At 46.0% G+C, this 19681-nt stretch overlaps 1 protein-coding gene across 1 annotated transcript in view; it reads right to left on the bottom strand.

The window, feature by feature from the left end:
- The window catches only part of C7H10orf143 (chromosome 7 C10orf143 homolog), a 36470-nt gene extending 28348 nt beyond the window's left edge, over nt 1-8122 (bottom strand). The window contains exon 1 of the mRNA XM_087908317.1: nt 7431-8122. Coding sequence (XP_087764443.1) covers nt 7431-7499 — 69 coding nt within the window. The 5' untranslated portion in view covers nt 7500-8122. The remainder of the gene's footprint in view (nt 1-7430) is intronic.
- Nucleotides 8123-19681: the final 11559 nt, after the last annotated feature.

Genomic DNA, 19681 nt, shown 5'->3' with positions numbered 1-19681 from the left:
AGTCATCTGAAGGAAACACATGCCTACCCGCCACACCTGGGAGGAGCAGGAAGACACACTCCAAGAACAATTCCGTGTTTTGAAGAAACTGAAGGGAAGGCTCAGTAGTTAAGAGCACTGACTGGCTGCTCTTCTAGAAGCACTGGGTTCAATTCCCAGCACCCACATGGCAGGCAGCTCACAACTGTCTGTAAGTCCTGCTCCAGGGGATCCAACACCCTCACACAGGCATATATTCAGACAAAAGACCAGTGTACATAACATACAAATAAACAAATTTTTAAAAAGTCACAAGACTCTCATTTCGTTTTCTCACGAGCACTCAGAATTCTCTCCACATGACTCGGTTCTTGGATCATGTTCCGATAGATGGGCAGTGAGGGTGTTAACCTCACTGGAGGAATCATAGCCTCATGGGCTAATAAGAGGCATGGTGTACCTTTTAAAGCATATCCCTCGTCCTTAACTCCTTCCTCTCTATCCATCCACCTTTCTTCTCTCTCTGCCCACGGTGCTGTGAAGCGAGAAGCCTCACTCCCCACATGATATTCTGCTTGTCTATAGGCTCACAGTACTGGGCCAAAACCAACTCTTCTCATTTGAAAATGAAGAGTTAGAAGAGAACACTCCAAGGGTTCCTATAACTGTACATGCTCAAAATGTCAGACATGGGATATGTGCGTGTACAGGCTCCAAATTAAAGGTTACAAGTCCTGAGATGAAAACCGCACTAGATACAATTAGTAGCAAATTAGACACTTTCAAAGAAAAGGTTGTTCAGCTTAAAAACAACCAGAGAAGTTGTCAGAAACTGAACACAAAAGATAACTTGCACTGGGTATAGAATTCTAAATAAATAGGATGTTGTCTGTCATTGATGAAACACTACTGTTCCGGCAGGACCATTTCCAGTGCAAAGCCACAGCACTCTGTGTTTCTGTCTCCATGTCTCTGGCTGTCGGAACACACAGATGTGAACCTGTTCTACCCTAACTGGAGGTCAGAGAGTTTGAGCTTATTTTTCCTCTCTCAAAGTTGTTGACAACAGGTGTGGCTACTACAAATGAGAGACTCTGGTCTAGAGTGTGGTTAATTAGTATTTTGAGTATAGAGGTGGATGTGGTCCAGGCTGGAGCATTCAAGTCTACTCCTTATATCATGCTAATGAAATCTGTTGCCTCCCCCTCCCTTTTTTTAATATTTATTATGTATACAATATTCTGTCTGTGTGTATGTCTGCAGGCCAGAAGAGGGCACGAGACCCCATTACAGATGGTTATGAGCCACCATGTGGTTGCTGGAAATTGAACTCAGGACCTTTGGAAGAGCAGGCAATGCTCTTAACCTCTGAGCAATCTCTCCAGTCCCTCCCCCCTCCCTTTTGGAGTGAAGTATATAAGCATGTGGAAGAATAAATGAGGTGAGTTCAATATTCACCTGAATGTCCCTCCCAATGCTGTTCTGTTTCTGTCTCTTATTTCTCTTCTATCTCCATTCCTTTTGCTTAAGAATTCTAATCCTCACGTGCCTGCCCTGGAATGTACGAGTTTTGTCAAAGTTGGTTTTGCGACATCTGGCTACTTTTACATTTTTCTATCAGAACCCATGAACAATTTTCTCATTAGCTGTCTCTGCCATAGTTTTCTCCATTATATTGTACTTGGAATTACTGAGATTCTTTGATGTCTGGGGTAACAGATGCAATCAAGTTTGAGACACCTAGCTATATTTAGTGGTATGGGTCTGTAATCCTAGTTACTTGGAAAGCTAATGCAAGAGCATGGTGTAGGAGGTTCTTCTGTTCATGTGTTGCTTTCATTAGTTAAATGAATAAAGAAATTGCTTTGGACCTGACAGGGCAGAACTTAGGTAGGTGAAGAAGACAGAACTGAATTCTGGGAGGAAGAAAGCAAGAGTCAAAGAGCCGCCATGGAGCCGCCAGGTCAGACATGCTGAATCTTCCTCGGTAAGTCACAATATACAGATTAATAGAAATGGGTTAAATCAAGATGTGAGAGTTAGCCAATAAGAAGAGTTCTTCTGTCTGTGTGTTGCTTTCATTGGTTAAATGAATGAAAAAACTGCTTTGGGCCTGATAGGGGCAGAACATAGGTAGGCAGAGAAGACAGAACTGAATGCTAGGAAGAAGGGCAGAGAGAGAAGCCATGGATCCTCCCGCCTGAGACAGACGCTGGTTAGAATCTTGCTGGTAAGCTACAGTCACGTGGCGATACACAGATTAATAGAAATGGGTTAAATTAAGATGTAAAAATTAGCCAATAAAAAACTAGAGCTAATGGGCCAAGCAGTGTTTTAATGAATGCAGTTTCTGTGTGATTATTTCAGATGTAAGCTAGCCGAGAGGCCAGGACAAACAAGCCACCTCTCCTTTGTAACAGAAGCATCACAAGTTCAAAGTCTGCCTTGGCTACCGAACAAATTAGATTTAATCATTTTATGTGTATGAGTGGTCTGTTTGCATATATGCATGTGTCCCTGGTGCCTGCAGAAGTCAAAAGAGGGTTCTGGATCTCCTGGAACTGGAGTTATAGATGGTTGTGAATGTGGGAATCAGACCAGTGTCCTCTGGAAGAGCTACCAAGCAAATTAAAGGTCAGTGTGGGTAAAGAAGTGAGATCCTGTCTCAAAAAGAAAGCCAAGGATGTAGCTTAGCAACAGAACTCTTGTCTATTGCATATGAGGCCCTGTATATGATCCCTAGCATCATAACACACAGAGAGTGAAATATTTTGACAAACGACAGTAGAAAATAATTATCACCAGCAGACCTGCTGTCCTCTAAAATTCCCAAAGTAATTTGGGATACAACTCAGTGGTTGAGTTCTTGCCTAATATAGTCAATGCCTTGGGTTTGATTTCCTAAAACTGAAAAAAAATTAAAAGGAAATATTAAAAAGGAGCTATAGACATAGGATGTCTCTGCTCAGTATTAGGGCACCAAGGATGCACAAATCTCTGGGTCCAATCACCAACACACAAATGCAAAACAACCTCTGACCCTCAACATTCCAGAAGGAAACATGGACTAAAAGAAGAATCAAACTACGATGGAACTCTACGAGTAAATCTATGGTCTCTTGGTTCTTGCTATGGAAATGCCTTAAAGCATAATGGTTTAAACAGAAGTCTATGGAATGACACCTTCAAGGAGCAGATCTCCTTTGACCCGGACCGCTCAGCAGGGTCCAGTCTGAGTAAGGCTTGCATGAGTGAAACAGTAAGAGCACAGAGCAGAATGGTGGTTTCAGTGTCGCTCAGGGTACGATGGAGGACTGCAACAGAGAACAGACTTGAGAGAAAAGACAAGGGAGTTCCTTCACTAGGAAGTGGTTGGCTGTAGCCTGACAAAGATACATGCTAGATCATGAGCAAACAGCAAAGTCAAAACTAAGTAACCAATGAGGGAAATAGCACACAATCCAAAAAAAAAAAAAAATCCCATTAAACCTAACAAGGAGGAAAACAGGAAAGATGAGCAATGAATGGCTAAATATGGCTAAATAGAAAACAAACAGCCTCAAGCCTTTAATCCCAGCACTGTACAAGCAGAGGCAGCATTAGAAATCCAAGGTCATCCAGGGCTACATCCCAATTGAAGGTCAGCCTAAGATATATGAGATCCTACCTCAAAAAGCAAACAACAACAAAAATCTCTTGAGAGGCAAAGCCAGAAAGATCACTTTAAGTTTGAGGTCAACCTGGTCTCCATAGTGAATTCCAGGCCAACCAGGGCTATGTGGTAAGACCCTGCCTCCAAAAATGTGAAGGATTTTAATTGTATCAATAGTCATGGGACAAGATTTCCACAGTCAGATCCAATTAAATGACTCAATTATGGTATGCAAGAAACTCACTTCAACCAGTTGTTACAACACATACCTTTAATTCCAGCACTTGGGCTGAAGAAGGGGGGGATCACTGTAAATAGGCTAGGTTGGGCTATGAAGTGAGTTCCAGGACAGCCAGGGCTATGTAGAAGGTCCTCTCTCTCTCTCTCTCTCTCTCTCTAACAAAACAAAACAAACAAACAAAAAAAACCAGCAGACCACACAACCACATCTGAGGTCATGGAATTGGAATAAGGCATTTTCATAAATTTGAAAGGATCCAAGTCATACTAAGTATGTTCTCAGACCAGAGTGGAATTAAATTGGAACCACAGATTCAAAGCCGGCTTGTATCAAACTAAAATTTTACACAAGGGTGCTGTGGGGTAATGCTCTTGTACACTATAAAGATTTGTCACTCATATTGGCTTAATAAAACACTGATAGGTCAGTAGTCAGGCAGGCAGTATGAGTGAGGCAACCAGACTAGGAGAATTCTGGGAAGAGGAAAAGCAGAAAGTCAGTCACTAGCCAGATGCAGAGGAAGCAAAATGAGACTGCCTTACACAGAAAAGGTACCCAGCCACGTGGCTAAACATAGACAAGAATTATAGGTGAATTTAAGTCTTAAGAGCCAGTTAGTAATGAGCCTGAGCAATAGGTCAAACAGTGTATAATTAATATAAGTCTCTATGTGTTTCTTTGGGACTGAACGGCTATTGAACAAAACTTCTGTCTACACAGCAGAGTGTAGGGGAGAATGACCTAGGGATGTCACCCAGTGGAGAACACCTGCCTAACACACCAAGGCTCTGGGGTCAATCCTCAGCACAGCAGAACTCTGGCTGACCTGTCTGAAGGAATTAAAAGCCAGATCCTAAAATTAATATGGGAACGAGGGACCCAGAAGAGTGGACATAACCTACAAAAAAGAACAAACTTTGAGAATTGCTTTACAGATCTCAACATGACTTCAAGTAAAGTGTCTGCAAAACACAACTTTAACGTTAAAAGAAGTAAGAAATGGTTTATTCGGAATGACTCAGGAACAAAGGCTATGGATGCTGTGTTCCATTGCGGAAGCAGAGACAGCCATGATAACTTAAGGCGTTTACTGGGCACACTGGTGCATCAGGTAGGAATGTCACAACCAAGGAAATAAGTCTATCTTATAGCCTTCATTTTGTGGGCTCATGGAAGCTAACAGTCTCCTAAGTTAATACATTTCAAAGGCTTTACTCTGATAGCCACAAGGGTAGGTGATATAGAGGAGGATGAACCGCTGTAAATGACTAAGGACAGCTGGAGATTCTTGGTTCTGGACCTATAAGATCTGCAACATTGCAGCTTGCCACAGTCATAGAAGTTCGATCAATCTGTAGAACTTTTAGCATGGGTGTGGCCTTTTCAGGGACCTCCCATTTGCTCCATAGTACTTACTGTACTGTACTAACACAAAGGTGAATATATGGACCAACTGAAAGTCCAAGAAAACCCTCCCATTTACAAAGGAACTGATTTCCACCTGGGCTGCAAAGGCGATTACTGGGAAGAAAAGAAGCTGTTCTACAAAGGGAGCTGAGAACTTAGTACTTAACAAAATAACCCAGTTATCTTAAACCTGCTCTGTGCTGTGCTGATGGACATGGAACACAGATCCAAACGCAGAAGCTAAACCAACTTTCTTAGAAGAAAATACAAAGGTTCAGATAGGAAGTGTGACCTCATTGCATTTTGATATATATATATTTCTTGAGGAGTGATGAGCTATCTCCATAAACTTCCTGGCCATTTGTCTGTCGTTTTTGGAGAAATGATTACCACATCCTCTGCCCAAACCTGGGTCCTCCGCAAGAGCAGAAGCAAACGCTCTTAACCACTGATCTATCTCTCCAGGCCCCTTCTACACACATTCTTACAGAAGTTCCTTATCAGATTCACGGTTGCAGAAATCCTCTCCCACTCTGATTGGCCCCCTTGTGCATACTAAGTACTTGCTTTACCACTAAGCCACCCCATCCCTACTCTAGCCATTCTTGCTTCACTGTAGAAATAACAAAAAAAAAAAAAAATTCAAAGCTGCCTGCAGGTGGGAATGGTGACTGTGTCTATAATCCTAGCACTGGGGAGACTAAGGTAGAAGCCATGAGAGTACAAAACCAGCCTGAGAGAGTTCCAGACCACTGTGGAATACATAGAAAGGCCTTGTCTCAAAACAAAACCACAAGTAAAAGTAACATTGCTGTGCTAACTGGAAAGACACATCAACATGCAGCAAGCCTACAGCACGGGGGGGGGGGGGGGGGGGGGGCAGGAAGAAAAATAAAATGCTGGAGCCAGTTTTAAGGGTGCATACCTGTAGTCCCAGCTCTGGGAGGAGGCTGCGGGATAGGAAAGTAAGGTCATGTGCGGCTGCATAGTCACTGGAGGCCAGCCTGAACCAGAGAATAGAGAAGACTCTGCCTCAAAACAACAGAGGCCATAAATGAAGATGAGAAGTGAGTAAGAAACGCTCAGTTGCATGGAGAAGCAGAGGCGAGCACAGTTCCGCTAAGAGATTGCCTACTTCAAACTTCTGTTCCACAATGAGGTGCAACGCGAAACCATAAACTTACTTAACACATTGAGTGAGTTGATTTTTTTGTTTTGTTTTCGTTTTGTTCAGGTTTGGGTTTTTTTGGTAATATTGTTGTAATTCAATTTGTGCAGGTCCCTAGTGAGATCTCTCACTACGTAGAGGTGATGCAACAGGCTCGGCTCCTGAGCAGTACGTGACACAGAAGGCCTTCACCTACCCTCCATTGCTTAATTTCCCTTTGCCCTCTCCCAAGATTTGGGGCTGGAGTTAGACGCCTGCGACAGGCTGACTCTGAGCACCTGGGCTTTCTTTCACACTGATCCTCCATTAACAAACATGGCAGAAATGGAGACATTCTGAGAAAAGCAACTCTTAATCTGACTATCCAAACAACGGACCCCAAACACATGAGTATTTCCCTAAGAATCTCATGCGGGGAGAAGGAAAGAGTCCCAGACCAAGGGAGAAGGCGTCTCGGACATAGAGATTTCACACAGTTCTAACCTGTCAGACTACCTCACAAGACGACAATGATGGGCCAGTGTTGGCCGGGCCACACTTTTGACACGGACTGTTTAGATATTCTTGGCGCTCTAGTTCACCTTTACTCATACTTCAAGAATTCCAAAGTCAAACTTGACGTGGTTCCCTGGATCCCTTTCCCAATGCGGCTGCAACAAATAAATAATTTTCTGATTCCTACTTTTAACTTGGATTTTTCAATTTGCTTACTGAGGATGGGTGGCTAGATCGGACTTTTGGCACAGGTTGTGACTCATAAATTCCAGAACACGATAATACAATTTAGTCAAGGAGTACACGACTAGGCATCTGTGCGCAAGCGCAGCTGGAGGGGCGGGACAGTCTTCTGCCTGGCCCCGCCCCCGGCCCCGCCTTGGGCTTCCGCCGCTCAGCATGCCCGCGTCCGGAAAGGCCACGCCTTAGCCGCCCGCACGCCAGATTGGGCGCCGCCTCCCTCGGCTCCCGCCCCGCCCGGAGCTTACCGCGTCCCCTGCGGCCGGCAGCTCCTCGATCCTTCGTCGTCTCCATCGGCCCGGCGCCAAGCTGTCCATGCGGTTTTGCGTGCCGCCTCTCAGGCCACCCGAAGGCGGGACCACCCTACCACGTGCCTGAAGAAGCCAATGAGGAAGCGCGGGGCGTGGCCGGCGGGACACAGATTGTGCCCCACTGAGGACTGCAGGCAGGAGTAGCCGAAACCCGAGTCGTCTACGTCCCTAAGTACCGGGACTCTTTCACCCGCCACAGGCCGACGCCTGACTGTGGCTGGCTTGTATTCGGTTCACAGAGTCAATCCCAGAGGTCGTTTGTTCAGTATCTACAACTTTTTACAACCCTTGGTCCGCGGGAGGCGCGCCCGCCTCTTCTCCCTTGTGATTGGTTACTGAGTCCTGATAGATGGAGCCTAAGACCAATCGGCATAGCTAAAGCTGCGCTGGGCGGTGCCTCGAGAGTTGCGGTCCGAAAGCTGCTAGGCTAGTTTCGCTCCACGGTGCGAGAAAACGCGAATTTTCGTCTCGACCTTGCGGGAAGTGCCCTGCAGTTTTTTTTTTTTTGCTGACTTGTCGTGAGCAGGCCCGGGGAGCAGGAACGGCCACAGGCTTCGGGATTGGGGTGCGGCTCTAGGCCACGGCTGTGCGGAAGGCTGCACACCGACTTCTCGAAGACTAGGCCCGGATTCCTGCAGCAGCTTGTCTTCCTCCCTCTGGGCTCCACTGCAAAGCTCTGAACTGTTCTGTACTAAAATTCCCAGCCCCCTGTGCTTTATTGACGAATTAAAATAGGGTCAGTACTTTGGCAATGATTGGTTAGCAGTGAGCACGTGAGCTCGTTTGAATCATTGAGAAGTAGAGAAGGTTGATTGAAGCAGAGTTCTAGGAGATAGATAGGCAGGCTGTGGGGTGCCTTTTTCCAGTTCTTGTTTAGTGTTAGCTTCAGGGAGCGGTGACAGCATTCACGTCACCAGGAGGACCGCTGGTGGCAATGTTTGTTCAAAGTGGATTTTAACAACACGTTTTCTGAGCTGCATCGCTCCCCTGACTACACTCCACACTTCTCTTTTGAGGCACTCTGAGTTTGCCACAGGAAATCTTTATGAGTGCATGAAACTCTCCTTAGGTTGCTGCTGCAGGATCTCCAGGTGGCTCTCTTACCTCTGTTCCTCTTAAGAGGCAACAATAACTACTGATAGGGGACTGAGAGATGTTTACCTATGTTAATAAACTTTGTAGGCTGGGCATGATGGCTTGTACTTCTAATCCCAGCACAGAGAGGCAGAGGCAGGAGAATCTCTGTGAGTTCAAGGCCAGTCTGGTCTATGTAGAGAGTTCCAGGATAGCTAGGGCTTTATGGAAAGACCCTCCCTCAAAAAAAAAAAAAAACCCAAAAAGTTAAAATAATAATAAATAATAATAGTATCCAGCTGCCTCTATTGTAAGCCAAGCCGTCACTAGATGGGCTGTCCCTCCTCAGTGTTCCTAGAAGGACACTGACACTGTATGCACAATCTTGTGTCACACACCCTTCCCACCAGGTGTGGTTTAGGAATTCAGAATCTTGAATTTTTTTAGAGAGGCTGGGCAGTGTTTCTCTGGTGTTGGAGTTTTTGCCTAGTATATTAATCAACATTCTCTAAAGGAACAGAATAGTGAGAAGGGAATCTTAAAGGGGAGAAGGGGAAGTGGAGGATCAGGAGTTCAAAGGTCATCATCCCAGTGAGTTGGAGGCTAGTCTGAACTACTAGAAACTGTCTCAACACCAAAACACAGGGCTGGGCTTATGGTATGCATCTTAACCCCAGCATTTGGGGTGCAGAGACAGGCAGATCTCTTTTTCTGCATAGGGAGTTCCAGCCAGCCAGGATTATTACATAGAAAGACACAGTTTTGAAACACAGAACAAAATTCATGGGCTGGAGAGATGACTTATTGGTTAAGAGTATCATTTACAGTGCATGAGTTCAGTTCCCAGCACCTATGTCAGCTGACTCACAACTGCCTATAACTCCAGCTCCTGGGATCCAGTATCTTGGGCCAAAACTCACATACACACCCCTTCAAAAAATGTAGAGTTAAGACAATAAAAATAAACCTTTATATTAAAAGGGATGAAACAGCAACAACGAAAGAATACCAAATTGTTCAAGATTCCCTTTCTCTTATTTATTTATTTATCCTCTGTGTCTTTCACATCATGCCCCCAATCCCACCCATCTCCCTCCCCACCTCAAAATAAAACAAAATAAAATTTAAAGGGAAAAAGAGGGGGGGAAAAGGAAGAAGGCGAAAATCTCGTCATGGAAGCTACAGTATGACACAGTGAGTCACGCAGTAAACTCCTTTACCCATATATTTTTACTGGGCCCTCACTGGGACTCTTCCTGGACATTCCATTGCTGCCCTGTGTTGTGGAGCTCTTGCAGCCCTGGGTCCACAGGACTGACTCCATCCCCAGCCCCGACCCCTGTGCTCCAGAAGGTCACGGATGGGGTGGGTGTTGGAGTCAGCCAACACATAACTCTGGTTCTGGATCTGGACACTTGGAGGGTTGGTCAGCACACCAGCTCTCCCCTGTCTTTGCTACCAGGGTGATCTCTCCAGGACTGCCCTAACTAGTTAACCCCTTGCATCAGTGAGCAAGTGGTGGCCTTTGTTCTCCAGCTTTTACATCCTCTGGGTCAGTTCTCTCTGTGTAGACTAGACTGGCCTCAAAATCGCAGAAATCCTACTTCCGTCTTCTAATGCTGGGCTTTCCCATCAAACTTGGTTCATCTTAGCCACTTTGGGGTGCACAGTAGCTAAACACATTTACATGGGGCAAACAGAACCAATAACCCATCTCCCCCAGTTGAAAATGGCCCCATCAAAACTTACTCCCACTGCCACCCACATTTCTACTGTCTTTGTAAATTAGTGTGTGTGCTTGGTTTGGAACAGGGCCTCACTATGGAGTCCTGGCTGGCCTCAAACTCAGAGTGATCCTCTTGTCTTTACCTCGTTAAGTGTGGACGTTACGGTTGTACACCATCATGCCAGGCTATCTGTAAGTCTGACCAGACTCGGTACCCGACATAAGAGGAGTCAAGAGTATCTGGGTCTTTGTAGTGGCTCTGCTGGGTGCAAATGCCTCTGAGTTCATCAGCACTGTAGCGCGTGTTGACACTCCCTCCTTCCTGAGGCAGAACCACACTGCGTGTCAATTACACGGCGTGTATGCTTTCATCTATTACTGGGTACCTGGCTTGATCCATGTTTTGTTTTGTTTTCCATTTTGTGGGAAAATGCTGCTAGAAACATGGGTGCCCCCTGCTTCAGTTACCTGATGTGTAGTTCTAGAAGAAAAAATTACTGGCTAGTGGGTAACTGATCTTTTTTTCTTTTGGAAACACAATTTTTGGTTGCGGCTGCAGTGTTTTCCGTTCCCACCAACCACGCATGAAAGTTTCCATTTCTTCACTTGTCATCTAACACTTGGCACTCTTACAGGCAGCCACCCTAATGGCTGTAATGCTATATCAAAATGGTTTTCGTTTCATTCCCCTAATAACTAACGAAGCTGATCATCTCGTGTGCTTATTGGCCATCTGTATATCTTCTTTGGAAAAATCTCTGTCCATCCAAGGTCTTCGTTTTCATTTAAATTTCTATGTCTGAATGTTTGCATATGTATCTACTTATTATTATTGTTGTTGTTATTATTATTATTAGTTTATGAATTGGACGAATGTCGCCACAAATGTGTGGAAGTCAGAGGACTGCTTTCAGTATTCGGTTCTCTACTTCTACCATGGCTGCTGGAAGTTCAATTCAGGTCATCAGACTTGGACAGCAACTACTTCCACCCACTGAGACATCTTGCTGGTGTGTGTGTGTGTGTGTGTGTGTGTGTGTGTGTGTGTGTGTGTGCACGCGCGCATGCGCACACGTGTGTGTGAAAACTTGAATACAGCTCTCTTGCAAAGTCACCCCAAACTCCAATGACTCTTTTGGAAAAAGAGTTGCCACCTCGGCCCTTCCTAACTGCGAGGTGAAAGATAACATGTTCACTGTCTACTAGTGTGGAGTCTGACTTGCAGTGGGCATTTATAAATGGTCTCACCCTCTCTCTTCTCTCATTTTTTCTTTGGTGTTCAGTATAAAGTTCTTTTACCTTGGAGCTTCCAGTTCCTAGCGATTTGATGGTGACATCGTCTTTCCTGAGAATGTCTCCCTTCTCTTCTCGGCACCTGATCTTCTCCATCATTTTTTACGTTTTTAATTGAATGTCCCTTCCTCAGAGGAACTGTCTGTGTCTGACTACCTGACCTAAAGCAGCTACCCTGGTCCTCTGAGTGGCCCCATCTCAGCTCGCTGATACTGGGCATTGTGCAGTACTTTTCTTAGTTAACGATTGAGGGTCCTGTGTCCTTAATCCCCCCTCACTTCACAGACTGATGGTTTTCCATTGGCCAGGGCCAGGTACCCAGTAGGCACTCAGGAATGAGCTCTCCCAAATGGATGCTTTATTACTCATTTTGGGTCTTTAACTTCACTATGTTTGCATGTGACACTTCAGGACTGTTTACATTTAAACAACATCAACAACAAACAAACAACAACAACAAAAACCAAAACAGGCAGGCACACCTATAATTCTATCACTAGAAAGTGGTGGGGAGTGGGGGAGGGGGGGAAATTAAAAAATCCAAGGTCATCGTCTGCTATGCAGGGAGTCTGAGACCAGACTGTGTCTCTAAAAGAAAGGAAGAAGAGGTGGGAAGGGGAAAAGGAGGGAGCTGAGGCACAGAGATTCAAATGCCCAGGCCTGCAAAAGGATCAAGTAACACACCTGATTGTTCTGTGGACTTCCAGGCCCACGTGATCCTCTTTACTGAGCTGCAGGTCCCAGCTCTGGTCCCAGGGCAGGAATGACTTCTCCACTGGGAGTTTTCCTCTCTGAGTCTGGTGGACCACCTCTGCCCTGCTCCCTGTTCCACCCTCACAAGCCTGGAGCTGACCAATGCTTCAGCGACCAGGAGCCCTTTGCGTCCCGGCTCCCCTTCACTCTGTGGGTCTTATCTTTGGCCTGCTCTTTGTATCAGATGCATCCATGTGGCTCAGACACTGCTAGGATATTAAATGAGAAGACAGGGCATCGCCTGAGCTGGTCTTTATTACTGCATCTTATAGGCACACGTTGCCTCAAAAGTTGCTAAATGGAAACTGGTTGGGATGCAGTCTGGTGGCCTCACACTTTGGGTTCCTTTCCAGCCTAGTCTCTGGCTCTGTTCGCTCAGTGCAACGGTCTTTTCATCCCTGAGGGTTAGATCTGAAGCTGCGCTTCTAAATCAGCCTTATACTTGTGCTGAGGAAGGGCACGGATTTCTTCCTATGCCATTTTAGATTGGTTCCCCGCCCCAGACAGCATCTCACTGCAGCCTGGCTTGAATTTATGGTAATCCTCCTGCCTCAACCTCTAAAGTGCTAGACCTCTTCCTGTGAGCCTTTGTCTCCCTATTGCTGTGATAAAACAACATGACCAAAATCAACTTAGGGGAGGATAGGGTTTTTTTTTTTTTCTGTTGTTTGTTTTTTGTTTTTCCAGTTTACACTCCCACCTCCCAGGAAGCCACAGGCAAAAACCTGGAGGCAGGAACTGAAGCAGAGACTATGGAGGAGTACTGTTTACTGCCTTGCTCCTTTGGCTTCCTCAGCCTGCTTTGCTGTCCAAGTCAGGACCACCTGCCCAGTGGTGGCATTGCTCACAGAGTGCTGGGTCCCCCCACATCAATCTTTAATCAAGAAAACGCCCCTCATCTGATAGAGGCAATTCCTCGGCTGAGAGTCCCCCTTCCCAGACGACTCTAGCTTGTGTCAAGTTGACAAACCACTAACCAGCACAGCTTTGAAGCTATTTTCACTTCTGGCAAGACTCCATACAATGTTTACCCGCGCTCCTCATGACCCAGGAACACTTCATCACAGCAGACCTCAGAATAACCAACAGCCCATGGCGTTTCCGCGCTCTTGAAGACCTTGGTGAGTTAGCTCATTCCCTAAAATATTTCCTGACCTTGTAAATGTGCTTGGCAAGGTGACCCCCAAACAGTTCAGAATTAATGTCTGAAAAACTCTATGACTTGTGCAAACTGGAGATGCATGGGCGCGTGTAAGGTGTGTGAGGTGTGCTACGTCCGCTCCACAGCCTCACAGTGGACACCCGCTACACACAGGAGGCGAGCCTTCCGCGGCTTGTCACCTCATGTTTTCTCCACGAGTGCTGTCAAAAAGCAAGCCTATCAATCAGTCATAAATGTGTCTTCCAAAATCGATAGCTTCATATTTGAGTGGATCGCATTAATTATATCTCGTTTTAACCTAGCTCTGCTTTTAATCACTGGGTGACATTTGTCAAATGCCATATGCCCATGCACTTTCTGGGTTAGATTTGGTTTCAGGAATAGATGGGAACTTTAGCCCAAGGTTTTATATTTTGTCCTAAATTTTTTTTTCCACTTGCAAGGATCTGAAGTCACATTAGTTATGTTGGATAATGCATTTTGGGCATGCATTTTCATATAAATGATGGGGTGTTTTTGCCTTTCGGCTCTCTCAACATAGGAAAGGAAAAGCTCTAGCATGTGGAAATATGACTGATGCTGTGTTCGCATGTGGGTTGGAAATAATAAGGATTATAAATGACTCACTAGGTATAGAAAATAAGGGGAGAAGACTTATTGAGGGGAAGTAAGGAGCCTGCTCTCTTTATGCACAGCTGAGAGGAGGCACCATGAAAGATATATTGCTCTTCACCTTCCTTTTATTTCTAAGGGAGTTTTTATGAACCCCCTTTTATCAATCAAAATAAATTGATTGCCAGAGAACGCAATATTTCCTGACTGTTTTGAAATTATAAAACAAAATCAAAGACGTGCAAAGCCACCATTCCACATCTCAGGTAACTAAGAGATGAGCCTTTCCTGAAGAGATTGCTAAATAATGCTAAGGACTGCAAGCATCTTTTAGAACAGAACGTTTCATTTAAGGGTAAGGCTGGGCCTCAAGATTCCCTGAGACTCCCACCTCTCCCAGATGTGCCGGTGACCAGGTATGTCAGACATTGTTAGTTAATATTTATATCCCATCGTAAAAGGGCATATTTCTGTAGGATAAATACAGTTATACCCAATAATAACGGCTCTGGATAGGGAATGGTAATAGAATAACCCAGTTCTCCAGGAAAGAAGACTGGGTGACAAGAGACACATCTGTGAGTCACTGCCCCAAGGGGTGCCTGGTCATTTGTAGCGTCACTCTGGTGCAGGTGCCGCGATTTACAGGGCAGAGAAATCGGGAAATAAAGATTTCCGTCAAATTGGTGGGATTTCTTTGGGTCTCCACTCGTCCAGGAAGATAGTCAGAGAATTTGGGACAAAGAAACAAAGCCGGGGACTGAAGATATAGCTCAGCATTAGGAACCTGTACTGCTCTTGCAGAGGACCTGAGTTCAGGTCCCAGCATCCACATCAAATGGATTACAATTGCCTGTAACTCCAGCTCCAGGGGAATCTGATGCCTCCGGCCTCTGAGGGCACTGCAGCCATGTGCACATACCCCCCCCCCCCACACACACACACATAAGTAAAAAACACTGAGCTGGAGAGCCAGCTCAGTGGTTAAGAGCCCTGGCTGCTCTTCCAGAGGATCTAGTTGTGATTCTCGGCATCCACATAGAGGCTCACAATCCTCTGTAACTCCAATCCCAGATAATCCGACTCTGTCTTCTGAGGACACTGGGCAGGCTTAAGGTGCACAGGCAGCATATGCAAGAAAAACACCCATACATAAAATAAATCTTAAAAACACAAAGACATAGTTACTCGTCAAAAGTGATGGGAGCTTATGGGGTTGGGAGTATAGCTGAGTGGTAGAGTACTTGCCTCTTTGCATGCACAAAGCCCTGGTTTCAATCCCCAAAACAAAACTGGCTTAGAAGATGGGGCCAGTTGCGCTCTGGTGTGGAAGAGAGGAGCTGAGCAGCAGGCTCCTGAAGCCTCTCAAGGCTGCAGGCAGCTCTGAGCCTCTTGCTGTCCGCTGCTAGGGCAACTGCCGCCTGCTCAGAGCCAGACTTCTGGTGGAGGTGATGATCAGAGAAGCAATCACTGTCCTGACTCTAGACCCAGCAGAGGGCTGGGCACTGCTCTGTCCCTCAGCTTCGTGTCGGAAAAGACCACCTGTCTGGGCTCCCTACCCACCTGTCTCTAAGACTGGAAAGATAACTGTTGTTATTAGTGACAGCGATGTGTTTGATTGAAACATTTCTTAGGCTAAGCAAAACCCTATTCCCCAGCAAGTCTCCCACTCAGGCGCACCTCAGAGCCACCTCGGAGTGTGTAACTGTCAGGAAATAAGCAACTTTGTCTTGAGAATGTGAGACTATTGCATAGCAATTCATTTATGTAGACATACTCCGGGGCTATTAGAGACTGCATTTTCCTAAAATTCCCATCTCCTTCCTTCTTCTCTTGCTGGGCTTTGTGGGGTTCCCCCATTTTTTGTAGCCTAGGTTGACTTCAAACTCACTACGTGATGGAGGTTGGCCTTGATCTCCTGACCCTCCTGCTTCGTCCTTTTGAGTGGGATTAGAAGGGTTTAATTAAGCCTTTTCTGCTCATTAAAGAGGGAAATGCTTTGTATTTTTATGTGTCTGAGTAGAGGCAGTTGTAGGCAGCGGTAGGAGTGCTGGGACATGAATGCAGGTCATCTAAAAGAGCAAAAAGAACTCCTCTTCACCCACACATCTTTTCAGCCCTTTATCCTCTTTGCTTTTTTTTTTTTTTTTCCTTTTTGAGAAAACATGTTACCTGCCCTGGCCTCAAACTGCTGATCCTCCTGCCTCCTCCACCTAACAGCTGGGGTCACCGGCTTGGCCTGTCTTGCCTGGTGCTTGTTTTTCGCGTTCTTGCAGAAGGAACTTTGTCGGTAGTGGTTTTCCAGAACAAAACCACAGAAAACATCCCTGGCTGTTTTAAATCCAGGGTGGGGCTCCAGTCTGGAGCGCTGCCCACGGGCATGCTTTGGGGGTGAGGCAGGTCCAAACACCTCCCAGATCCTCTGACGGGAAGCTTGCCCAGGTCCTCTGACGACATGGCCTCCCTGAGCGTCCACACTTTCTTCAGTCCGTGCTGCCCTGTTGCAGAGGCCACGGAGCTGCATGATGAGGGCTAAGGACCACACATTCCTGCCCACTCTGTCCACCAGACTCCTCGGGAGCTCGGGATGCACAGGAGTTCAGATGACAGTGATTAAAAGTAGCAAATGATCAGCATTTCTTGAGCTGGGTGGCACAAGCCTGAAACGCTATGTGTTCAGTGCCATTCTGGGCAACTTGGTAAGGCCTAGTTCATAGGGTTAAGATGGCCAGATTTGTACCTCAGTGATAGAGTATCTGCCTAGGATGCTAAAGTCCTGGGTTCAATCCAGCCCTAGGATTGAAAAAGGAAGTCACTGTTTCTCTTCTTGTACCCAAGAGAAATGTCTCTTGTATATTAGGGAGGAAGCCCTGGTGGCTGTAGCGGATGTGTGAGGAATATGGCAACGATGACTGAGGTCATGGACTTAATTCAGTCTCAGCAGGTCTGATTTCCAGGTTAGGACAGCATCTGCTACATAGAGAATCAGGTAGCGTGTGTGCGAGTGTCCATGCGTGTGTGCATGTGTGTGTGTATTCCTCATAAATATCTTTGAGGATATCTACGAAGGGGCTAGAGCCTCTTCGTCTTGTAAGGAATTACTTCTGGCTTCACAGGCTGTATTAGTTTGTGTTTTGCTGTTATGATAAATACCTGAGCAAAAAGAATCCAAGCAGGAAAGATTTCTTTTGTCTCCCTTTTTTCAGAGGTTGAACTTTGTTGTCCACTGGGGCCATTGCTATAAGGCCTGTCATCACTGTGAGACCTGTGGGGAGGTAGTGCATCATGGTAGGGGCAGGGTCATGGCAGAGCATAGTAGCTCACCTTGTAGCAACCAGGAAGCAGAAAGATGGGGGCAGAAAGGGACCAGATATAAGGTATGTCTTTCCAGGGCATGTTCCCACTGAACACTCCCCCCTCCTAGGCTCCACATCTCAATACTGCATCATCTATGGAATCCATGCAGGAGTTATTCCAACCAATTCCCAAAGCCCATGAACAGGCAACTAATCACATCTCCAACAACGGAGTTTTGGGAAACTTCTGACTCAAACCATAACACAAGCTATTGCCTGTGACACAGGCAGGTTCACCTATGTCCTTAGTTTCATAGAAATGAAACAAAAATTGCAGCTAGCACACACCTTTAATTCCAGAATTTGGGAGACAGCAGCAGGCAGACCTCTATGAGAAGTCAGTTCACTCTAAACAGTGAGTTCCAACTAAGTCAGGGCTATAGAGTGACATTCAGTCTAAAAAAACAAAGAAAGAAAACAAGACTGACAAAGAAGAACAGAACATTAATTCTCAAAGGACTTGGAGAATACATTGTACACTGTTTATATGGAAAACATTCTGATTCAGAAAAGACAGGATACACACCACACCTAAAGACTTCTACATGCTCAGGCCAATGCAATGTCCTGAACCACGTGTCTGGGGTGGTCCTTTGGGCATGGACTTCTGAAAGTGCGTGTCAGTGATTGTGCAAAGAGTTCTTCCTGCTCTCACATGCCCTCCTATCCCTGTGCCAGCAATGCTTTTGAATGTACAGTCCAGTCCTGGCGACACTTACAAAATCTGAAGTACATAGCTGACTGGAATGAGAAGGGTCAGTGAAGGTATTCAAACTTTGTAGGTCAAAACAAAACAAAACCAAACCAAAAAAGTAACAGAACAGAGAGCAAGAATCACCAGAGCCCTGGAGCGGTTTGTGTTCATTCTTCTGGGCTCTCTAGGTTGACTTAGAGAATCCAGTCAACAAAGGCATTCTCCATTCCTAAGAGAGGGCTGATGTCACCTGTGCTTGGAAACTGACTCTATCCCACCCAGCTCCTCCTGGGCCTAGGTAGAAAGAGGAGATGGGGATTCAGGCTGTGGACGGAAGAACTGTACACCGTTAAAAAACAAGTTTAAAATGGTTTTAACTGAAGAATTTGTGGAAACAGCAGCAGCTGCGTTAAGATGGCTGAGCTGCGTGCTCCCTGATGGATTCTTTCTGAGCTGGCTTTTGGGGATCTGATCGTTCAGTCCTCACCATAACAGCCCGACTGTTCAACCCACGCTCCTGGTGGAGGATACGCCTGCTCATCCCGCCCGTTTTACCTTCTTAGGGGAAACCAGATTATGTGACGCCGGCAGACAGCACCCGCTCCTGAAAAGAAATGGAACACATTTTATTGGCACAGCCAAGATGAAGTATGTCTTGAAATCTGTTTTACAAATAAACTCACACATAAATTGTCCATTCGCTGCTCGGAAGCCTTCTTTTTTTTTTTCGTTTGTTTGTGTTTGAGGAGCTGTCAGAGGTCCCTAATAAACACTGAGTCTTATTTAGTTTACTGGATATGTAATTCTTCTTTTCTTTGGAAATAATTATTTTTCAAGCAAGTGCAGCAGAAATATAACCAATAAACATCTAGCTATGACAGCATAAACAACCTTTATAGCAAGCCTATACATCGAGCGCTCCAATAAAAGCACCTCTGGTAAGAAGGGAGTGAGGAAATTGGCTGTCTTGTCCCTGGGTGGAGCTCCTCCTCCTCCTGAGAGCCCAGAGGACTGCTCACAGCCAATTTCCACTTCTGTACTACAAAAACGGCTATCAGAGAGGCGGGCAAACAGCCCGACTGCCAGAACGGCCAGGGGTGAAGGAGAAGGAGTCCGGCCTCATGGTTGGACCAGTGTCCAATGTATCTACATGGTTTGGTGAAACCCGCCTCCCAAGATCCATTGTGGGGTAAAATTCCAGGGCTCTCTGGAGGGGCCATGGGAGGACCTCATCCTCTGGGCACCCTCATTATTAGTTCAGGCAAGCTGTCACGCAAGGTATGGATGTACTTGTGCATGAGCAAGGATGGCTTCGTTAGGAGACCACCACCTCAGGATTCTGCTCAGGGCTGGGTCAACTTGGTTCTCACCTTTCCAGGACTCTGCAAGAGGGAGACTTGTTTCAGGTCCTTGCCAGCTAAGAGCCCAGGCTGCTCTCACTGTGCCCAGACTGTGGGGGCAGCATGGGCGGGGGGGAGGGGGGGGCGAGGATGTGCAGGAGGGCGTAGGCCTGCAGGG

This window comes from Myodes glareolus, chromosome 7 (assembly GCF_982192425.1).
Source record: "Myodes glareolus chromosome 7, mMyoGla1.1, whole genome shotgun sequence".
In the NCBI taxonomy this organism is placed as follows: Eukaryota; Metazoa; Chordata; class Mammalia; order Rodentia; family Cricetidae; genus Myodes; species Myodes glareolus.
Note: the sequence above shows the minus strand (reverse complement) of the source record. Positions and strands in the feature narration are given on the sequence as shown.